Below are 24,739 nucleotides of genomic sequence, written 5' to 3'. Positions count from 1 at the left end.
TTTAGCTCACACCTCCTATATAAAATAAAATAGCACTGGGTAAATATCAACATTACATCTTTCTTACCATGTTGTTTTACAATTTTCAGTAAACAACCCAATAATGATATTCTTGGTTAAACTTGAGACTATCCAACAGCAAATCAAGGTGGAGGAACATATCACTTTAACAGGTAAGCCTATTCATAAGGCATACCCGGTATAGAATTAATCATGATCAATTTCCACAGACGCACTTTTGCCTTTCATCTACAATCATTTTTGCACTGCAGAGAAAAGTCAGGGGGAATCAGTGGATATGCTGCTACAGTTGCCTATATATTGTGTGACAAAAACAAATTAACATTAGACCTTTGTTTCAATAAGAACAAAATAATTCACCCGTATGTAGCCTATATCCTTTTTCCTGGGCTTCCAAGAAGTCCCAGACTATGGCTTATATGTCCCGATTGATGCTCTTCATTTTACCTTTTGTAGCCTACTGTATATGTATTTATTGAAACTATCACAAGGTCTTGTCTTGACTCTTAAAGAGATTACCGGATGATCTTTAGTAGGCATAGCTTCCTCTCCTGTAATATTAGATTGATGTAAAATGATTATGACACTTGTTATATTAAAACTTCATTCATAAGCCTTTACAAGTGAGACAATCGATTTGCGTGGCATCGATTGATACACTTTTCAGCAGCACAGTGAAGGCCAGCTCCAACTTACAACGTACCTTTGAAACTGTCCCATAAGGCAACTGCTAAGGTATAGTCTGAGAAACACTCGCAAAATAGCAAGCTCCCTTTGAAAGGTATACCTTAAAAACCTTCGTAGAACGTTAAGGTACATCGAAAGTGGGAAACGCAGCAATAGTTTGAACCATAATTAATGTTAAAATACCATGATGAACTAATGTAAATACTATAATAGGATTGAAGCTACTATCACCAAAGAACCAATGGCCGTGAAGTGTGCCAGAGGGGCAAAAAGCCTGTATACTTGAGTATGTGCAACTTAGAAGGAGAAGTAATGCTCTGAATGTATACTCTGTACCACATTTAAACCAGGGTGGCACACAGTGAGGAACTTTTTGCCCTTTGACATTTTTCTGTGGACTGAAGTGCAGTCCCGACCCCCACACAGAGTCTCAGAACTTCTCTCCAACTTTAAGCGGACAAAGTGTTGTCAACAACCTCAACCCCCAGTCTCTTCTTTTGCCAGAATCTGTAGAGAGCCACCAGGGGGATACACCCCATGGAGGATATCAGGAGAAAGCCGATGAAGACCTGTGCAAATGCAGGGAATGGCACAGTCACCGACTGGCCCTATTTGAGAGGGAAAAGAATAGAAAATCAGGGTTAAAAAGGACTTAAAAGTTTAGTTAAATATATTTACAAAGATCCAGTCTAAGTTGAACAAATCCAATCAACTGGTTAATTAATAGTCTACTGAAAACAGGCTAACAACCCTGTTTGGTTTAACCCCGCATATACCTAAAAAGTCTGTGTTACATTTTACCCCATGTTAGATTTTGCCTCGCTCTCACCTACTTGTGCAGGGATTAAATAATATTTTAGTTTGTGACGTGCCTCAGCGTCTTTTCTGAAGATGCGGTTATAAATGTGTTTTATTACTACCTTTTAATGTATTGCCCTGACAGACAGAGATTTCTAACAAGCAAATAGCAAAGTTACAATGTAGAGGGGGCATTACCAGGTCTTTGTCCCAAGCTTGGTAAGTGGGTGTGCCTCCCATTATGTAGTTGACAATGTAGAATAAGAAGAGTCCAATCAGCAGCACAGGACTAACAGCCACCCACATGATCTTCCAGTACCAATTAGGTCTATGACCCAGCATGTCTTCAATATCCTTTTCAAACCTAAAGACACAGGTATGAGTGAAATACTCATGAATGACACTGAAGGCCAAAAAGCTGTGCAGCTAGCTGTGTGAGTATGACCACACAGCAAATAGAAGAAACTATTGAAGGACCTATTTAATTTCTGACTGTCCAGAGTTCACTGCCTAAACCAGGGGACTCGGGGAAATTCCATTCCATGCCCACCCCAGGTCTAAAATAATTATTTGGGAATCCTTTGTCCATTTAGCTGCATGGATGCTGACCTGGTGATGACTTTGTATACAACACTGACCTTGTCTCTCAGCCATATTGGGCTTCTCTATTTCTTTATTTTTTCGGTGGCGTTGTTGTTTTTAGAGTGATTTTGTTTCTGAACCTTGCAGTGCACAATTGAAATTCTGACTGATTGTTTATTAGTCACTTTAATTTTGTCAAATCTTAATGTATTGGGCTCATTGTTCATTGTTTATTGTGAACAGTTCCAAATGGCTAAATTCAATTTAAGAAGATGGATTGACTGATGTAAATTCTTTCTGTTGGACTGCCTTTTAGATTCTTTTAGATATTTCTAGAAAAATATCTAAAATTTTTTACTTTATCAGGCTTAACCCAGTGTCTGTCTGGATTTGATCTGGACCAAAGAACAACCTTTGAGCACTGTGACACTCAATTGATTGACATTCAAGACCACATACCTCTTTATTCCATATACGTAGGAAACACTGATGACCTCAACAAGAACGATGAAGAGCAGGGAAAGGCTTGCACCGTAGTCATTGAAGATGGTGAACCAGTAGTTGCCTGACGGGGTTGTGAAGCCCAGGCCAAGGAGAAAACAGGTAATGCACACCAAACCTTTCAAAAAGGCAGAGAAAAGCAGTGGTGAGGAATAGTTTTATTTGGATTGCTGGTCATCTGTAATCTTGAGTTTCCTGGCTTTTTTAAAAAAAAAACATGACAATACACATACAAACAAAAATACCAAAACAACAAAAATTTTGGCAGTCTTCCAATATTTTAACAGTATATCTTCACATCCTGGCCATTATCTTACCACTCAACTTCTCATTGGAGTACTTGGACAGAAGTTTCCAGTCACGTAGTGGAGTGAGGATGGCTGTGATATTTCCCAGCATGCTCCCCATCCCAAGCATCAGCAGCATAAAGAAGTACAGTACAGACCACAGCTGGGGCAATGGCATGTTCTTTATGGCCTCACTGTAGACAATAAACGCCAAACCTGTACCTTCCACAGCCTGGAAAACACACAAGCAACATGTTACCCTTTGTGCAGATATTATAATGCCTATTCAATACAGGAAATATTCAGCATAATAGGCTTTTAAGACATCATTGCAATTATTATATTTTTTACAACATGCAGCAGTAAAATGAATGTAATGTCTTGTAAATCTACAGAATGGTTGTGCATGTAATTACATTACACGTAATTAATTTACGCGTTCATAATACACATCTGATCTGTGCCACGTGTGAGCATAAAATCGTAACTGGGTCACTTTTTCCCGTCAGCGTAAATGTAGCCCAAGAAAGACAAAATCACTTTGATTTTAGGCTCTTTAGAAACCACCTGCCATGCTTCCTGTTCACCGCCAGAGGGCAGCTTTGGACTGAATTTGTGTTTTTCTTGTGTCATTATTTAATCATTGTTTTAATCATTGTTTGCGCCTGTTATGGTTGCTATCGCCATTGGAACCTTTTGAAGATTGTTGAGGTGGGGGATAGAGCTATTGGAATAGCTTGCAGACTGGAGGGTTGTTTCGACGATTCACTATAAACTATTGTCTTTTTTTCCCAATCATGTAGACACAAGTACACACACTAATCTACTACAAACAGACAGACCCTCAAAATAATGAAATTTTAGCCTCAACCATGCCCCCAATAAATTTTGTTAGCTGAAACATCCATGGATTAGGCTCTCAGAACAAGAAAACTTAAAAGTATTAAAACATTTAATCAAGCTAAATTCTGACATATGCCTTCAAGAAACCAAATTTATCACACAGAACATCCACACTTCTACCATGTCTTCTTCTGCAACATAGAACTCCAGACATGTCCATATTAATCACCAAATGGATATTGTTAATGCATAACAAATCAGTAACTGCACACATATGTATATCCCTAGATTTAAACCACAATCAATTCCTCAAACCACCCACTAGATGGAGTTTTCACAGACCCTGCTTTTGACAGTTGTCTGAAGAGAGTGAGCATTCTTTATGGAAATGAATGACTCTGGGGATACCTCACTAATGCTACAAATGGAAATGGGAAAAGCCGTATTACATGGGAAAATAATGTCATACTCATCAAGAAATGGAAAAGGAAAATAACCTTGAACAAAACTTAAAGAATTAGAAATCATATGTGCAAGAAATCCAACACACAATAAGCTTAAAATATTAATTTAGCGTAATGACAATAAATAAAAAACACAGTTCTTTCAAATTCAGAGACTAGACACACAAACGTTGAATGCAGCAAGAAATCAGTAAAATACCTTATTTTCATACCTCAAAACAATCATTCATGTCATGGAGAATTCAGCAAGGGAGATGGTACATTCACCACAAGAGATAAATAACATTATTCCAGGGTTTTTACTAGAAACTATACTCATGGACAATGACCTGACTCAAAGAACATACACTCTTAGTGTGGGTATTCCAAAACTAACAAAAGATCAAGCTTATTTAATAGATACACCATTATCACCAGGGGAATTTCATGAATCAATCAATCAATTTTTATTTGTATACCACTTTTAACAAAGGAGCTTTGTTACAAAGCAGCTTTACAGAGAACCGGCCCCCAAAGAGTAAGCATAGGGCAACAGTGGCAAGGAAAAACTCCCTGACTGATAACAGAAGCAGAACTGGACTCAGAGGGGGAACCCATCTGTCGTGGACAGGCACCGGTTTATTATGGAAAATCAACCGTGGCAGGAGGCGAGGGTGCCAAACTGGTTTAGCTGGTCTAGGGCTGGAGCTCTGGGCGCGAGGGGGGTGCTCAGCAAACTTGGGCTAGACCTCCGGGCAGGTGCCCAGAGCCGAGGAAGATGAGGAAGATGAAAAACTTAATCAAATGCCTAATAATAAAGCTCCAGGCCCAGATGGCTTCCCTGCTGAATCCTTCAAACATTTTTGGCAAATCATTTCACCTTTGAACACCACTATCATCTCAGTATTATTACAACCCAACAAAGACCCCACTATTTGGTATCTTGGTATTATTATTTGTACCAAGCCATCAGACCAGGCCCATATAAATTTCAATCCACTACTCAAAACCATAAAAGCTGACCTACATAGATGGGTGGTATTATCTCTGATAGGCAGAGTTGCAACTGTCAAAATGACAGTCTTACATAAAATAAATTCTGTTTTCAATGTTCCTGACTCACCCACCCCCACTTGGTTTAACTGGACTCAATAATAACAAAATTTCACAGGAAAAAAAAAAATTAAGCTAACCACTCTGTAGAAACATAAATATCAAAGAGGTAGAACCAGTTACAAGTTGTATCTACCATACCAAATAATGTAACTCATTGGTCACAATTAAACACTCACAATGCAATAACCATCAAAAGCCATAATTGTTTCAAAAGCATTACCATAGCGATGGCTTTGACAACTTGGTGGTATATGAAGTGTGCCCGAAAGAAAAACACTGTTTGTTATGCAGACCAGGAGTCAGCAGGATCTGATAAAGAGACAGTGCTCAGTTGCAAAATATCCTGCTGGATCAGCATTATGTAAACTTTATGTTCTCCATAATACAGTGTAATCACGTTTTGTATTGTCAGAAGTTGGTGTCTCGACTACAAAGGTTAAGTGTGATATGCATATGGGTATAGGTAAAGCGCGATCATTGATCCGTACTGCTTTGTTAAGATTGTGTCCTTATTTGATGATTTTGTTAATAGGACCTTCTACGTGCCATTCATGTATAGCCATCTCACTGCACACACTCTTTTGTATCTGTATATTACCATCATTGCACACACTGTAAAATAAACTTTATTCACTTAAACCTGGAATTCCTTTTTGACTGTTATTGCAGTGCACCTAGCAGTTTCAGGGTCTTAACATAAGCATAGAACTCAGGATATCTGCACCCTGTAGTCACTTGTGTATACACTTCTGCCATGGCAAGATACACAATTGTATCTATGCAGGCTACACATGCCAGAAGCATGTCCGCTTCTACCACGATAGATACCATATAGAGCAACACTACAGGTGGATCACTTGCAGTCTCCTTCTATGCACAACTGTTAGCACATAGGGAAGGTTAAAACGCTATTTTGGAACAGGATAACTAAGATAACATTAAATCAATCCCGTTCCAGTAGCTCCAAGTAAGACTACACATGTTCCTTCACCACTCAGATACTTATGCTGTTTGGTGTATCTGAGGGTTTTCTTCTAGTGGAAAGCCCACAAAGCCACTAACTTGACAATGGGACCATGCAAATACACCCGATTATGGAATAACCCTCACTTTGTACTGAACAAAAAACCAAACTTCACCGATTGGAAACAAAAAAGCAAAAAGGCATACTTATCAAAAATAGCACTTGCATGACATTTGAGTGCCTGGTCCAGAAGTACAATATTGGCAACAAATCTTTTGTTCAGTATCACCAACTTAAATCTGTTATCACTGATAAGGGTAACAACAGGCAGATAACAGTGTAGACAGCAACATTCTGAAATGTAACGTTGGCAGAATTCAGCCATCACATAAAGTTAAACGCAAAAACATGCATTATCATTAGTACTAACCAATGATACAATGTAGTTGAACTTAAATACAATCAATAAAATAATGTTAGTACTAACCAATGATACAATGTAGTTGAACTTAAATACAATCGATAAAATAATGTTCTCTATTTGTTACTAATTAGAAACTTGAGTTCAAAACTGGGAGTAGGTTGCATTGAGCCTGGTGAAGGCACGCATGCACACACTTTACCGTGTTCAGCTCAGCTTGCAGATCACAGTGGTCTAGTTTTGAGGATATACTTGCAAACTGTTCTGGATCTGTGCGGTTCAGCTCTGCTACCCAGTAATTGATGTTGTCCATGTTGATGGTGTCTTCTGCCATGTCAAAGGTGTTTAAAAGCAGCACTCTCACCCTGCAGAGGTCAAAGGTCCGTCACATACGCTGCTTTATAACGAATCTCAACAGTCCTCAAGGCCTCAATTTTTTTCTTAATTAGAGATGTCCACATAAGAATTATTCTCCTGGGAAAAAATGCTGTGCATGCAGTCCATGTCACACTGTAACATGGGACATGTAACACACACATGTAACACACTATAGCGACAGTGGGAAAAGTCCTTACAGTAAATTCAGGCTCATTTATTTCATTTTAATTTATGTTATTTCATAGTATTTATTATTATTATTATTATTATTATTATTATTATTAATAATAATAAAAATAACAATAATAACAACAATAATAATAATAATAATAATCACTCTAGGAGCTTTGGTATATCAACAAAGTGGCAAATGATTTCATGAGCAAATTCCATTTCTTCACTGCAGTGAGATTGGGCAGCTGTCGCAGTACTGATTCAATTACTGCAAAAACCTAGGACTCAAATGATAGTAATGATATGACGGTAACAACAGTAATTAATAAGAAGTCTTCAACTGATACTGTATTAGTCTTATTTCTGTGAGACACTGTAAAGTTCAGACTTGGGATATTGAGCATATTAATCCATGGGGGTGAGGGTTGCAGAGGATTTTGGGGCATCACTGTAGGACACCAGCAAATGTTTACAGCTAATTAAGGCAGCACAGGACAATTATTTTGTAAGACTTTCATGCTCTCCAAGAGACACTTCTGTGTTTCTGCTGTTATAACACCATGACATCAGCCTTGTTCTCCTTCAGTGCCAGGGTATCAGGACTGTTCCCTGTACTACCAACATAATGTTTTTTCCCCATTATTTTTGCAATTGTGAAATGAAAGGCAAAACATTGCCCACAGTGTCCCTGCCAAGTTCTGCACAGTGTGTGGAGGCTCTATCTCCTGTGACAAGAAGCCAGATGACCCAGAGCTGACAAAGTGCGGTGGGGATCTCTCAGCCGAGTGGGAAAGCGTCATATTCTCTGTTGTATTCCTGTTTGGCTCCTGTGGCCGGGGTCCACTCAGGCTGGACTGCGGACAGCAGTCATTCATTTGGCTTTTTATAAGGTACACTTTTATCCTTTCTACCACCAAACGCTCAGTTCCATCATCGTTTGTGGATACCAAATAATCCAAATGCACAGTCCGTAGGTTGTGGATTGCCTCCTCATCCAGCTTGTCCATGGCATTAAGGCTCCCAGCAAGTTCCAGCCTCTGTGTCATCAAGTGATATTGCTCTGAGACCATGTCCTGCAATTGCTGATCCAGCTCTGACTGGCCCAGGTATGCTGGCAGGTCAAAAGAGGTGAGGGACAGAGGCAAGAAGAAAAACCGAGACATCTCTTTCTTTATCTGGTAATCCAATTTATGTAAAATGTATCTATAGAAAACGTACCTATAGAAAATGTTCTGAACTTTTCTTAGGGTTTACCACAGTTTACTCAATAGCATAAATTACTATGCTACAGGACAACCTCAATTGGAACTTCTAAATGTCAGACAAGGATTTGTAAAAAATATGTTTATTATTAACCGAATACAGCGGTTCAAACAGTCAAAGCCCTTGACTGTTCAGCTCTCTGAATACTGAACACAAGAGGTATTGTGTGCTAGAACCCCTCACTTAACTGACATATCAAATATATTTTACATGATTTATTTGATTGTTGGAAATTAGAATGATAAATTAATCGCCAAATTCATTAATAGGTCAGTCTACAGTAAACTGGTGGGATGAACTAACAAGTCAAAACAAACTCTATCAGCAATTAAGATTAAATAATAGAATTCAATAAGAAGCAGTCAATTAGAATAATGAATTTAAATCATACATTCCTAATTGAATGCAGGCTCACTACTCCTGGATTACAAAACAGAAGACATTAAACAAAACATTAAACAATTAATTAGGAAATACCAGAAAAGAGAGAGAGACTGTTAAGCCAGACCTTGCCAAAGTGTTACCCTCTTCCAGTTCCTGTGGCACAGGATAAAGGAAACAAACTAAAAATGTACAACCGAGGAACCACCACCAAAATGAAGAGAGAAACTTCTATTCTCCAAGGATCGGAAACCAACTGCAACATGACGCAACTTTTTCCTGTGGCCATCTTAAATACCATACTCAACATGGCTTGAGGATGTTTGCCCTGATTGGGTGATGAGTTAAGGGATGGGAAGGGAGGGAGGGGGGGTCAGGCTCAGTTATGACAAGGACCGGCCTATCTAAAAGCTGACCAAGTACTTATTAATTTAAGTGAGTTTACGCTGTTGGAAGCAACAGAGTCTGCTGGAGACAGGACCCATAGATCATCTGCCTAGATAAGGGTATGAGCAGAGTTTAAATTGCCCCAATTACTTTTGCTTTAATGTTTGTGGAGGTCAGGTCAAGTAGCATTCTTAGAAACAATGTAATATTGTACCTAATTCACTGTTTTTCTCTTTAAGGCCATAATCTAAACACTACCTATCTAAGAGGCAATTGAATTTCACTCTTTATCACAGGGTAATAAACATGGCACAATTTAAAAAGGCTAAATGTCGCTGCTTGTGCAGTCTATTGTAATTTATTATAGGTTATATTAAGATCATTTAAGTAAAGCTGGTAAGTCCAGCTCTTCATGGTCACTGGATGACAAAAATACACATAGTACTAATGGGTCTGTTTTTTATGTTATTATAACAACATGTTTTATTCATAAAATTTAAGTTTATAATTAAAAGATAAAGGCAAAGTGAAACAAATTAAGCAGACTTTCCTCATGAAATCATTGCAGTCATCCAGAATCAAATATTTCCCATTGGATGCTTAAGAAAGTGTGTCACCATTCTGAAAATGGTGAGAGTGGTGAACCTCCCCATCCCCTGAACCAAAAGCTTACCTTTCCAGGCAATTCTCATAGTTTAATGTAGCTTTGAAACCATAGATGGAGAAAGTAACAATGCTAGCAAAGATGGATGTGCCACTGTTAATCAAGGAGACTATGATGGCCTGCTGCTCAATGTTGTTGTTGTATTGGTTGTAGCTAGCAAAGGCAATAAGGGAGCCAAAGCCTGGGCCGAGGGAGAATAATATCTGAGTGGCAGCATTGATCCATGTTGTGGGATTGGCCAACTGCTCCATCTATGAAGGAATGTATGTACAGGGTAGACAGTAAGGTACATCACATTGCTAGAACATGACACAGTAATTATATCTATCTCACCCACCCCCACACACAAAATAAACATGCTGTGCATATACACACACAAAATATTAGGTCACCATTGCAATCCTAGAACGATCACAAACTCTCACACAGAAACACATACACTCAGTGATGATGTGAAGTGATCTGAGACAATGATGCGGCTATCAGTGTATAACAGACAATATGTGAGCTTTGCCCTGCTTCCCAGAAATACGGCAGAGTAGTAAACCTTTGACCTCCAGCAATAAGCTGGAAAATAATATAGCTTTACCTTAGGAGTAAACATGTAGGACAAGCCATTCAGTGCCCCATGAAGTGTGAGTCCTTGGATCAAATAGATGATCAGGACCAGGTAGGGGAAGGTAGCTGTAAAATACACCACCTGCAAAAGAGAAGAAATGCTTCATTCAACATGACTCATTGCAAACATTCAGATACCATAAAAAGATATATTTGTCTCCGTGGCGTAAGTGCCTGCACTGGCAAAGGTTAAAGCATGGGGGGCGGTGCTGAAACATTGCCATAGTTCTGTATGTGTTGGCTTCTTTCTTTCTTTGTAAGCTTTTGCCATTTGGCATCCTTTATAACCAGTCCAGTTCTCACTTTCATTACTGATAATTTCCTATAAATTTGTGCTTTGGTCTGGTTGGGTTACATTGATGATTTACAATGCTGTAGAATTACAATTGATGTCACATGCCATATTCCCCATTTACACTTCCTCCTGGCATATCTCCACCTCCCTTGGCTTGCTTACTTTAGCTGCTATTTTTATAGCTACACTGATGATATTCAGCTGTACATTTCCGTATTCCCTCATGATGAAAGCGCAATCAGTTCCTGTGAAAAATGTCAGTGATATCAAACTAGGGATGTCTCAGACTTTTCTTCAGTTGAATCTGGAGGTCCTTATCAATGAGCCCAGAAAGACCCAGAAAAAAGAATATCAAAGATCTAAGGACCTCTAGTGTCAAAAAAATAAAACTTAAGTTAAGAATCTAGGTGTAGTCTTGCAAGCTGACTTAAGCTTTCAGCCTCAAATAAGGAATATAAAAACGCATTTTGTGGCATTTTTCCATTACCAAAATAAGATCTCTTCTCTCACAAGCTGATGTTGTAAGGTTAATACATGCCTTTGTTACAAGTAGATTAAACAGTAATGCTCCATACTCTGGTCTTCCAAAAAATATAGAGCAACTCCAACTTGTGCCAATTGCAGCAACAAGAATCTTTACACAAACCAAGGCAGCACACATCACACACATACTTGCATCTCTGTATTGGCCCATGAAATTCAGAATTGATTATTAAATAATTATTTTATTTTAATTACTAACGGCATAGCACCAGATTACATATCTGACATTTTGAATGGATATCAGCCCAAATACACCCCCAGATCTTATGCTGATCTTCTGTTTTGTATTCCCAAAGTAAATTACAAAAGAAGTGAAGAAGCTTCCTTTTATTTCTATGCCACATGCCTGATAGCTTTCCCAGACAGATGAGAGATATGGCAAATGAAGCACTTTTTAAAAGCCTTATGGAAATAGAAACATTCCTGTTATAAGTTCTATTTTTATTTTCCCATTATTTCATGCAATTATTGCATGCACAATAATAATCCAATGAAAATAGTCACATGTGCACTGAGGATAATGAAAACTCAAATGTACACAAATTTACTGGCTGTTTTCCAAGAAATTCCCAAGATTCAGCCTTCTGGAAAAGTATTAGTTCAGGTCGTTGCTAACCCTCAGATAAGTGCTTTAATCACGTCCACTCCTAAAGAACCATAGAAACAGATTATTTGTCTTGGTGTGTATTTGTTTTCAGGGTTTGGGATTTTCTTTAAACCATAGCTATTTATTCATACTCTTGTATGAAATGTGGATGCAAAGAGAACATGCCTGTGTACATCTTATTTGCATCATCCTCATTCAGGCTTCAAACACCTGGTCTTGAGCATAGCTTCCTCAAAATAGTGCTACCTTGCCAGTGGACTGAACCCCTCGTATAATGAAGAGATAGACTATCATCCAGGCCAGCAGGAGGCACAGTGCCTGGCCCATGTGAATGCTCCCATTCTCTTTGATGGAGGAAGTGATATTAAGGGTCTCCCTGTAGAAGAAGTACTGCGTGGGTGTGGCGACCTCACACTCATGCAGGTATCCTGTCTGATTTTCATTTAATGGACAATCTGCCCAGGGTAGCACTGCCTGGAATAAGGGATGGGGGACAAAACACAAAAACATGCTGAACAGGGTGAACACATTTCCAAAGTGACACAGTAATGCTATATACATTATGCCTCCAAAATAGTTTCCTAGTAAAAACTTGAAAAATTGAAAGACAATCACATTATAATTCTGTTTATCTTCTTATTCTGAACAGTTAAGACAAATTAACTGTATTGTAAAATTGCATTAATTAAATGCTAGACATGGGTAGTCAAGGACATTGAATGGAATGTCAAATCCTCAAATCTAAGTATTTCTCCCCTCAAACCATTTAAAAACAAAATATGACCAAATGTTCTTTGTAAAAGCCACTAAGCTTTTGAACTAATAACCAGAGGACACTAGGGCAGCACAAACAGTGTTTGCTTATATACTATATATGGAGAGCACAAGTAGAGCAAGGGGATATAGGTGGAAACTATCAAAAAGTAAATTGTGCACAAACAACAGGAAGTATTTCTTTATTCAGAGTTGTAATTGTTTGGAACAGTTTGCCAGGTCAGATACCCTAGGAGTGTTCAAGTTCAGCCTTGATGCAGTGCTACACACTCTCTTGTTTGTAGGTGTTTCAAATAGTTTTGCCAAAGAAGTGATCCAGCTTACCTGGAATGAATGAAAGAGGTACCAGAAGGCCCATCCATTGATTATATTGTAGTACAAACACAGGAACATGGATGTCATAACACTTGCTATACCTGAAAGCAACGAGAAGGAATTCAACTTTTTGCACATTTCCTTGCCTTCACTGCACCCTCACTGTGCTTTTTCATCCTTATCACCTAAGGCATTTTAGTCCATGCAGCTGGCTTAAGTCAATTTATTGGTACGAGATGAAGATACATAATACTAAATGGTTTACTTTCCAACAAGCATCAACCAAAATGGTTAATAATTATCAGATGATGGTCAGTACATTTTAGCTAAATTCCCAGTCAGCACGTCATGCTAAATTAACCTTCAACATGGAAATGCAGCTTATGAGACTATGTACCTTATTGTCTTTGGTGGAATGTATGTTTGGTACATACTGTATCTATATAGTGTGTAGGCTATATTTGTATAGGTATGTGCATGTAAATGCATAACCATTGTGGGTGTATGTAACAACACAGAATAATTACAAGTACAGGCCATTCAGCCCATCTAGATTTGTCATTTACCCAGAGATATAAAGTGATTGCAAAAAAAAGAAAAGGGCAGGAGATTGTGGGATAAACAACCTCAGAGACAATATACAAAAAAAAGGATTGTCATTCCTACTGAACACCTAAGTGCAGTTGTATTATTTATCATAATGTGTAGCTGTTACAATTTCCATAACACATCATGACAGCCCAGGGAACTGATCGTAACCAAGAGTGAATTGTTAGACAAGTGAAATATTGGTCAGTTTTAGTAATCTGATTAAAGATCCATCCATCCATCCATGATCTACACCCGCTTAACATGAGCAGGGTTGCGAGGGGTGCTGGAGCCTATCCCAGCGTGCATTGGGCAAGAGGCAAGAGTACACGCTGGACAGGCCGCCAATCTATCGCAACGCACACACACCATTCACTCACACACTCATACCTATGGGCAATTTAGAGTCTCCAATTAGCCTACCTGCATGTCTTTGGACTGTGGGAGTAAACCGGAGTACCCAGAGGAAACCCACGCGGACACGGGGAGAACATGCAAACTCCACACAGAAAGGCCCCAAGTGGAGATTCAAACCCATGACCTTCTTGCTGTGAGGTGACAGTGCTACCCAACTAAATGCACAGAACTATAAATGTGATAGAAACTTGCAACAAATCAAATAATGTATATGTGGGACTATGTTTGGAGGTGGGGATTCCAAACAAAGCATTATCTGGTGGTGCTTCCATAAATAACGTAGGCTACCAGAGAGGATAAAATTTTTTCAGATTGAACGCATTAAAATTTTGGTCCTACCATAAAATTCTTCTGTCCTGAATTTCGCACATGCAAAATTTTACAATTAGCTCCACTGACTGTCATTTGCCAGGTTTCCACTAACTTGCGGTTTTGATTTATCAGAAACAAAAGTATACGTACAACGTTTAGATGTGTGTTTACTGTATGTATGTATGTATGGAGGCATGTGTGTACATTCACTCCTCCCATGCTTACCCACTCCTCCAAGGTAGGGGCTGATGGCATTCCATGCCCCGATGCTGCCCAGTCGCGTCTTTTGTCCAATTGCCAGCTCCATGTAGAACAGTGGAATGCCCTCCAGGACCAACATGATTAGATATGGGATCAGAAATCCACCTGTGGGGACAGAGCCACTTCATTTCTTTTTCTTTTCTTTTGACTAATCACTTACAGTAGTAAATAATTATCAGGATATAGATGTAAATCAGGTTATTTTTACTTTGCCTTGATTTTTGACATTGACCAACATTATTTTTGACGTTATTCACTCCATAATGACAGAAAATAATCCTTGCATATTTGTGATTCAATTACATTTATCCTGAAGATTTCTAAGAAACATACAGCTACATACACAATGTGGATAAACAGATATTCAACTGTTGTTCCAAAGATGTTGAAACACTATCTATGCACTGTGAATGACTCTGAAAAATGACATCTGTCAAGCAAATATGCAATATTGATACCTTTAAATTAAGATCATAAAAATATATGTATTTTCTTACAATTTTTGATTATTTGCCTATATTCTAACAATCTAATACAATATACAAAATGTTATTAGAGTAATAGAGTAAATTATAATATTGCAATTATACTAGCAATTAGACAAGAGACACAGATCCTAAATACACGAAATGGTGGGGATTGAGGAACATATTTTAAAAATACTGCACTGTGTACAGAAACTTACATGGTTTTATAAATCATTCATAACAAAGCTAGACTAGGCACCATTCTGTGGGTCACTCATTCGTATAGCCTAATTTGAGCTTCGTTTTGTGTACCTCCTCTTGGTACTGGCAAAACCCAGTGGTCTCATGATAAGTCTTCTGGACTACAGCAGAAAGCAGTGCACAGTTGAAGAGACCAGAACTATTAATTCATTTCAGTTTTTAAGATGGGGGAAGGAGGGAAAACTAGAATAGAGATCTTTAGTCATAGTTAATCAGCTGGAGATGAGTGTAAAGTGCAATTTTGACTGCAATTTCTAACTACCGCATTGAATCTCTTTCTCCACTCGGGACTTTTATAATTCCACTGCTGCACGCTGGAGTCATAAATACCACAGGCTGTAAACTGCTGCTGAATTGCCAATTAAAATGACTGCAGCCATCAGGGCATGGGGCATCAATGTTGTCTGGTGCATGCTGCCTAAAATAAGGGCCTACCTCACTACGCCATGGACAGTGGCAGAAGCTAGTTATCACGGGCCTGTGCAATATTTTTTTACAGGGCACTAGACGCACAGAAACATGTGCACATGCTGCACCACGAGGCCTAGATATTTTACTGTAGCCAATATGTTTGGTTGTACAAGTTGGGAAAGTAGGTCAAAGTAGACATCAGAAACATGAACAGCGCTCAGCCCACACAGTGCTGGGCTACAAGCTGGGGGAAACGTTATCAAACGGTCACCGAGACAAACATTGCAACAAGCTAGGCCGATAGCTTTCTTAGTCCTACACAACACAACACATCAGATCAAAAAGCACAAAAAAGAGGTTTTGTTGGGCCCAGCAGCTCACATTGTAGTATTTACAGATTTCCCAACTCATCCAGGAGTTTGCCTGCCGGCTAGCTAGGTAGCAAGTATTGCTACAGCCATAACCTGCATAAAGTTTAACCATTCTAGCTAGCTCAAAATCACCTTGAAATGAAATCCACCTGTTACCACCTTGAAACTTCTGCTCTCTTATAAATTTCAAAAACTACAGGGGGCAATGCATGATGCATGCAATATCCCCAAAACCAGTGCTCGCGCTAGCCAATGGAATGCTGCATCATTGGAATGCAGGACATTTCAAATTCTGCGTTTTCCACTAATTCACTTGCGTTCTAAGAAACATAACTGTTTTTGCCATAATATTCCAACTCACAATAATGACACAATACATGTATGTCATCCATAATTTTATTATGACACTTGTAACAGAAGCGGGATGAAATAGTGAGATTAGCAGGATGAAATACGCTACAAATAATGTTTCTGATCAAACACATTTTTGCCACACAGGCCAGTAATATTAAAAAATCATAGAAACGATTCAGTTTTATTTTACTTATGTTAAGCAAGCTAGCTATAATATCTTGTTTTTGACTTTTGATCCAAATTAAGACATTAAGCACTTTCTCCTTGTATCTTCCTTGCTAACAGCTGTGTAAATAAATTGGCTATGATCAATAAACAACACAAATGTCAGACACCGAAAGACAATTGGCTCAAAGAGAGTTGGCTCAAAGAGTGATTGTTTTGTTGTGGTCCTCAGTCAACAGCAGCAGCCCACACACCCCACTGAAGTTTACCAGATGGTGTTCCACAATAAGCATTTTTTGCAAGTTAGAAGACTGAGGTGTGTGTTGAGCGATCTCAGTTTTTAAACATTTTGATTTGAAGGTTATTGATATATCACTGCTGTAGCGGTCAGACTACAGATGTTTTCAGATTTGACAATTGCTTAAGCCATCCAAATCTGGCAACTAGGCTACCTTTCCATCCTGGTCCATTTTCATTTTTCTCTTCTGAGATCCACTTTTTGTGCTTATAAGTAATTTTTATATGCTTAGTTGTTGCTAGGACTCCTCATTGCTCTCTTCCTCAACTAGCTAGCTGACCATACAATTTCACTGTCAAAAACTGGTTAAGTTATTCTGTATTATTATATGATGAAAAACAGACACTTGATATTGGACAACAAAATCCAAATCCTTACAGTAGTCTGTCTCCTGTTGAACATCAAGTACAATGAAAACAAGTCTACTATTATTACTGTATTAAATTGGATGAAGATGAACTATTATTGCTGTATTATTGTTTCTGTAGCAGTAAAAAGGCCAACAGGATGCTTGGATATATAGCCAGAAGTGTTGAGTATAAATTCAAGGAAGTTATACTTATCTTACACAATACTTTTGTCTGACCACTTTAGAGTACTGTGTGCAGTTCTGGGGACCGCACTACAAGAAATACATGGATATATTTATGATTCCACTGACCATAACAGGAGCCTCTGGACCAGTAAATGAAACAACAAAGACATAATATCTAAGGTCAACCACTGCTGGTGTGCATTGCCAATTTTCATCTCATCAAATCAAAGTTTGAATGTGTATGAATTCTCTGAACATCTCTGTCTCTGTTCTGTCATATCACACTTTTTTACCTTGTCAGGTAGGGATCACTTTAACAGGCAGAAGACGGTCCACACTGTTTGAACGTGTTATACGGATTTACCTTTCATGTTGCCTTTTTCCATTTGTGAATTGTTTACACAAATGTGAAAACAAAACATACTTTTTGGTAGAGTAAAACATGTTTTCAATGCTGGTGACATTTTTTAAAAGTAAATTTACACTTAAAGAGGAAGTTTATTTCCTAGGATATTTATAAATATTCGTGTTTAATTATATACTCAATAACACTTTAGGGATGGTGCCGAATACAAATACCATATTTGGCAACACTCGAATAATGCTCTCCAAATGTATTCTCCTACCGAATTTGGCCAATATTATTTGGATTCTGATCTTTTTTCCTACCTCTTTCATGCGATTTGCTCAGACATCAGTACCAAGTTTGTCAATTAGACACACACATACACACCTGCAAAGAGACAGTGAGTGAGACTTTCCCTGAACAGTAGATAGGCCACAGCGACACCAGTTTCCCAATTAAGTGCTATCAAAACTAATTTTGCACATATAATCATACAAAATTCATTCACTGCAATCTTGATAAAGTTTATAAAGCATTCAGGGTGGGGATGAATAATTGTGGACACTGTAGTTATTAAATTATAGGTTTATAACTCTGCGGAGATGACGCCATCCACATATTTTGCGGATTTCACTGAAACTGAGACTTTGAATAAACTGAATAGAGCAACAGCTGCATGGCACAAACTGATTTGTGTGCGTGCGGTCCTAACAAACCACCAAAGTTGCACATTCTCTGTGGAATTAATAAGAGGAGAGCGATAGTGCGTAGTCTCTGTAAAAGCACACTCCAAGGAGGGGGGGGGGGGGGGGGGGGGGGGGGGGGGGATGTGCTGAATTTGAATATCGCACTTCGTATTTCTTTAACTACCTTTTCCATTTTGAGTTTTGTCATGCACATTTTAGCGCTTTTCTCAGTGTTCCTGTAATATACCTTGATACATTTGCCCTTAGCCTATATAACAAAACCACCATAATTTAGTAATACTAACACTGAAATTGATACAGTTGCACTTTATTTCAAAAAAGTAGTTTTGCAATATCTGGTTTCTGTAACCCAAGTGTTTCCTCCATGCAACTTTTCAGTATAGCATGGGATGTTATATCTCCCCATCGCTCTAGATTGCTCCCAGCCCATGTGCAGGAGCTTGTCTCCACAAAATACAACTTGGGGAAGTTTGAGTAAGAGCATAATACCTGAAGATGTTATCCACCCAGGGGAAAAAATTTTTCTTTAATTTATCCAATCTTATGAAAATCAAATATACTGGTAAATTAGAGCATCAACAAAGAGGGGAGAAAAAGTATTAACAAACTAAAAACAAAAAAATATGTAAGCTTTACGATCTGTAGTTTTTCATTTCATTAGGAGTTCATAGTATACAGTTCATTATGAAAATGAGGAACTATATTTTGAATTATAAAAGCATTTTTTTCAGATTATAATTGACTTCAGTGTCCCTCAGGTACGGGTGGTGGTAAATAAAAGAATAACTGTAAAAAATGTGTTTTCTCGGGTTCCGTTTGTCTAATATTACATTTTGTCTAAAGATCTGAAACCATTCAGTACAACAAATATTCAATAACAGAGGAAATCAGGTAAATACTTTTTTTCTTGGCATTGTAGGATAGGTTAATTGGATGGTGTAAGAATTGTGTTCTTTGTTTTTTTGTTTTTTGTTTCAAACTGCAAAATAAATTAATTGACTCTGTTGGTGTGCAGTGTACCAGGAGGGTACTATTGCACCCAGCCACTCAGACCTTTCTTGTGTTTGACAGCCTGTCCATGTTACATTCCAGGGAAAACATTGGATCTTTGTGTGTTAAAGGGGAATCACAAAATGTCTGACATCACTAAGTCAGTGGACGATGGTGCTCTACAGCCTGAAAAAAGAGGCACAAAGTATACTGCCAATGGTCTGGCTTTATATGTAGGAAAGTGTCAGGCAGCAAGAAAATCAAAATGCAAGCAAGCTACCCAGTGTATGGAAAAACTCAAAGTGCTTATGGACTCTATTGAAAATGTCACTGAAGTGAGCTGGCCAATTTTATCAAGTGCTTTGATGAAGCCAGTGATAAGCATGATTTCTTGTTGAGCTTACCCCTGCCTGAGGACAAAATTGCAAAACAAAGGTAATGGCTTGAAATGAAAAAGACCCTGTACTGTGGTTTTGCAGAAGATGTGAAAAGCTGCCTCTCTGATGCTGGGCAACCATATGCACAACCCAATACCAAAGAACATCCTGATAACCTGAGTGTGGCAGACTCGGAGGAAATCAGACCTGGCGACAGTATTTCTAATGTCACATGATCTAGATCAAGTCATCTAAAGTCCCCCTCCCAATCATCACGTGTCTCTAAAACATCCTCTGCATGCATTAAAGCTAAAGCTGAGAAGGCAGCTCTTATGCATGCTACTGAAGTGAAGATGTCAAGGGATTACAGGCATTTTCTCTCTTTCTTTGTGGATGTTATAATGCAACAGAGAAAATCATGTATATGAGAGAGTTGGACATGCCATCCAACATGAGAAACATTGTCCTAAAGTTGCCCTATAAACTTCGGGAGAGCACTGCCTGTGACCTGCGATGGGGTCAGAGGGAAATGCTCAATGATTTGGTTGGATTTATTAAAAGGCCAGTCAGAATTGCTTCAGATTCACTATTTGGCAACATTCAGGACACCCAACTCACTTCCTCAAATAAACGCTTGACTCCAAGTCAGATAAAGGATCTAAAAAAGCGCAAAGGAAGCATTTTTGCCACAAATGTTATTGCAGTAGAAGGAAAAGCCAAATCAGAATGGATGGAGAAGAAAGCACACTCCTCCCCTCCTCCTACTTACCAAGGCTGTTTGTTCTGTAAAAAGAGTGGTCACGTACTGGACAAGTGCACACAGTTCAAAGGAAAATTGCACAGGGAAAAGATTAACTTCATTAAGGAGAAGGGAATCTGTTTCGGCTGCCTAAAGGTGGGCCACATTAGCAAAGACTGAGGTTCGGTTGGGTTGTGATGTGTGTAGTCAAAAGCACACAGATATTCTCCACATTGAACATCAGGATAAAGGAACATCCTCAGAACAAACAGAATAGCCCAAGGAACCAGCAGTCAGCAATGCAACTGCTGCACCACAGACATGTGGTCATGTTGGGGCCGGTTGTCTGGACTATTGCATCTTTTATATTGTACCAGTCCAAGTTAAGAGCAAAAAGGGTGATAAAATACTGACAAGTTCAAGTTTAGGACCACCATGAAAGAACGACCACAGACAAGGAGAGGCATCCTATCAGTGGTCAGTTCATTTTATGATCCCTTGGGATTTATTGCATCCTTCACTCTGTCAGCTAAGTTGATTCTGCAGGAGTTGTGTAAGAGACATTATGCGTGGGATGAAGACATTCCTCAATTCTTCTCTCAGCAGTGGTCAGAATGGCTAAACTGAACAAACTGGATCCAGTACTGGAAGACGGAGTCCTGAAAGTTGGTGGCCGTTTGAGTACATCATCAATGCCAGAGGAAACTAAACACCCTGTTATCTTGTCCAAGGATCTTCTTGTTTCCATACTCATTCTTCACCACATTCATCAACAACTGAGGCATGGAGGGAGAAATCACATGATATGCCACCTTCAGAGAAAATATTGGATTACCAATGCCAATTCTGCAATAAGGAATATGCAAACGTTAAAGAGGAAAGATTGGCGAGCCTGCCATCATGGTGGTTTGTGGAAACACCTTATACGCATGGTGAGGAAGGTGCTCAATTCTGTTCTACATCAACAGACACTTGATGATAAAGGATTGCAAACCGTCCTCTGAGGTAGAAGCAATCTTGAAAAGCAGACCCATCACAATAGTTTCAGATGAGCTAAATGATCTGGAGGCCCTCACACCTAACCACATCCTTCTGTTAAAAGGAAAGCCAGTTTTACCTCCTCGACTGTTTGAGCAAGGAGATCTGTACACCAGAAGGAGGTGGAAACAGGTTCAGTAAATGGCTGACCTCTTTTGGAAACGGTGGATTTCTGAATACCTGCTTTTGATGCAAGCGAGACAAAAATGGTCAAAAGCAAAAATAAGCCTCACTCCTGGAGACATTGTCATAATTGCAGATACTACCGTCCCCAGAGGCTCATGGATGCTGGGAAGGGTTTTTGAAGCTAAATCCGACGCCAAAGGCCTAGTGCGCACCGTACGGCTTCAAACAAAAACCAGTATACTGGTGAGGCTTGTCACTGGAAACCAGTATACTGGAAAGGCCTATCACTGGAAACCAGTATACTGGAAAGGCCTGTCACAAAGCTCTGTTTGCAATTGGAGGTAACAGACTGTCATGCACAGAACTTTAACTTTTCTGTTTTTACAGGGACTGGTGGTAATGCCACCAACAAAGAAGATTCGGTCAAGCGTACATACATGGCACATACCATATACCATTGAGAATGTTTGTATATATATTATTATTTTCTTGTGTTAATAGCTTCTTCAGAAATGTATTTTTGTAATTGTGTTTACATTTTGCACAATTAGGGGCCGGAGTGTAGAAGCCATTTCACTATTCGATTATTATTATCAATAGTTATTTTGTTTATTGTATTTGTTTTGTTTTATTGTTTTTGGGAACTGGGGGCATACCTCACTCAGGCAGTATATGTGAGGCTGGTAATTGGGGTAAGGAAATGCACCTGGCTGGGAGGACACATGGTTTTTTACCAGAGCAAGAGAGAGCCACAGGGAGAGAGGCACGAATGGAACTCTGTTTGTTTGTTTGATTGATGGATTAAACCTACCAAAAGCTGAATCCGTTTCAAAAATGAACTTTTTTTTGCCTGCGTCCAACATGTCTTTGAGGGTGTATCAGTGGCTTTTGATGAAGTTGAAATTTGTTTTAAGTCAACAAAATACCACTACTGTGAGAAAGGGGAATTCAAGGCGTTTTTATCTTCGCCAGGCGAGAGCCTGGAGTGGATTATGCATTTGGTTGCATGTGTGTGTTTGTTTGTGTATCTGTCCGCAGCTAATTTTGCATTCTACTGGGCCGATCAGCCTAATACTTGTGTGCATGCTGACAGCAGCCCAAGGACCTGAATTCTCGAATATTTTGCAAATCGGTCAACGACAAGTATTTTATTTGAATTAATTTTCTATTGAAATACATTGAGTGATAACTCCTCACTCCTCCTAACCGGCCGGTAGAGGCCACAAGTGATCAACAACTGCTTCCATTTGGAATGAAAGACCAGCGATGTAAAATGCCAACAAAATAATCCACCAACTAACAGGGTACGTTAATGTTTGAATCTGTGGCAATTATTTTGTTGGCATTTTCACATTGAAATTGATATTTTACATCGCTGCTCTTTTGGAATTGTTCCTGTCCAGATTGTTCCTGTCCAGATTTGAAACGAAAGTGCCAGACTATAACGTCAACGTTAGCTCTGTCTAACACATTGTGGCTGATATGAATGAAATAATCTGTCACCACTTTTAGCGTTACTTCACTGAATCAAGGTTTTTGGGATTTTCAGTGGCACATGGTAAAAACTTGTCATATTTTATTTGTCTGGTTGCATTGATTGTGTAGCCTCTATTGTTGCATCAGCAAAGCTAACATGCCTGGCGGAGATCTGCACTCTTCTAGTTTGTGTATGTGTTATGTTTTTGGAATGTTATCATATGCCTGCACATAACTGAAAAAAATTTCCTCTTGAAGACAAACAATCTATCTTATCTTTATGTCTTTCTCTGTCATATCTCAGATAATGTGAATAAATATGTTTTGATTTGATAGATTCCATGTGTGTCAATAGAGGGTTTGGAAGGGTAGAAAGGTGGATTGAAGTTAAACAGAGAGATATTGTTAAATAATTTATATCCACAACTTGGAACATTTACAGTGAGCACCATAATTCATTGGACAGTGACACATTTTTTGTTATTTTGGTTCTGTACTCTAGCACTTTGAGTTTTAAAGGATACAATGACAAGGTTGAAGTGCAGACTGTCAGCTTTAATTTGAGGGTATTTTCATCCATATCGGATGAACCATTTAGAAATGACAGCACGTTTTGTACATGGCCCCCCCATTTTAAGGTAGTACAAGTATTTGTTGAATTGGCTTCAAAGATGTGTTTTGTTAGGCAGGTGTATTAATTTGTGTCATTAGTGAATGCAGAAGAGAGCTGTTGATGTCTAGTCTTGATTCTAGACTTTGCAATTGCCTTTGGAGATTGTTGTTGGGGTGTGACAACATGAGGAAGACAGCAGTGTTGATGTGCAAATTAATCTGGCCGTCATAAGTCTCAGAAATGGAAATCAATCAATCAGGAACATTGCAAAAACCCTGGGCATGCCCAAGTCAACAGTTTGGTTCATCATTAACAAGAAAAAAACAACTGGTGAACTGAATTATGTCAAAAGACCCGGTAGACTGAGGAAGACCACTGTCGTGGATGACCGGAGAATACTCTCTATGGTGAAGAAAACCCCCCTGACAACAGCTCAACAGATCAAAAACACTCTCCTGGATGCAGGTGTAGATGTGTCAAAGTCTACCATATGTAGAAGACTACACCAGCAGGACTACAGAGGGTACACTACAAGATTCAAACCACTGATAAGCCTGAAGAACAGAAAGGTGGTATTACAGTTTGCTAAAAAGCACATAAAAGAGCCCCAAGAGTTCTGGAACACAAGTCTTGTGGACAGATGAGACAAAGATTAACATGTACCAGAGTGATGGAAAGAGGAAAGTGTGGAGAAAAAAATGAAATGCCCATGATCCAAAGCATACCACCTCATCCGTGAAACATGGTGGAGGGGGTGTTATGCCTTGGGCCTGTATGGCTGCCAGTGGAATGGGCTCACTTGTCTTCATCGATGATGTGACTGCA

At 38.9% G+C, this 24,739-nt stretch overlaps 1 protein-coding gene across 1 annotated transcript in view; it reads right to left on the bottom strand.

The window, feature by feature from the left end:
- Window positions 1-591: 591 nt before the first annotated feature.
- LOC118224212 (sodium- and chloride-dependent transporter XTRP3-like) overlaps window positions 592-24,739 on the bottom strand; it is a 29,320-nt gene continuing 5,172 nt past the window's right edge. The window contains exons 2-11 of the mRNA XM_035411529.1: window positions 14,605-14,745; window positions 13,072-13,163; window positions 12,220-12,447; window positions 10,500-10,610; window positions 9,920-10,161; window positions 6,866-7,028; window positions 2,907-3,108; window positions 2,548-2,707; window positions 1,705-1,870; window positions 592-1,316 (exon numbers count right to left, since the gene is read on the bottom strand). Of these exons, the coding sequence (XP_035267420.1) occupies window positions 1,158-1,316; window positions 1,705-1,870; window positions 2,548-2,707; window positions 2,907-3,108; window positions 6,866-7,028; window positions 9,920-10,161; window positions 10,500-10,610; window positions 12,220-12,447; window positions 13,072-13,163; window positions 14,605-14,745 (1,664 nt within the window). The 3' untranslated portion in view covers window positions 592-1,157. The remainder of the gene's footprint in view (window positions 1,317-1,704; window positions 1,871-2,547; window positions 2,708-2,906; window positions 3,109-6,865; window positions 7,029-9,919; window positions 10,162-10,499; window positions 10,611-12,219; window positions 12,448-13,071; window positions 13,164-14,604; window positions 14,746-24,739) is intronic.

Source organism: Anguilla anguilla, chromosome 1 (assembly GCF_013347855.1).
Source record: "Anguilla anguilla isolate fAngAng1 chromosome 1, fAngAng1.pri, whole genome shotgun sequence".
Lineage (NCBI taxonomy): Eukaryota > Metazoa > Chordata > Actinopteri > Anguilliformes > Anguillidae > Anguilla > Anguilla anguilla.
This window is presented reverse-complemented; position numbering and strand designations above follow the sequence as displayed.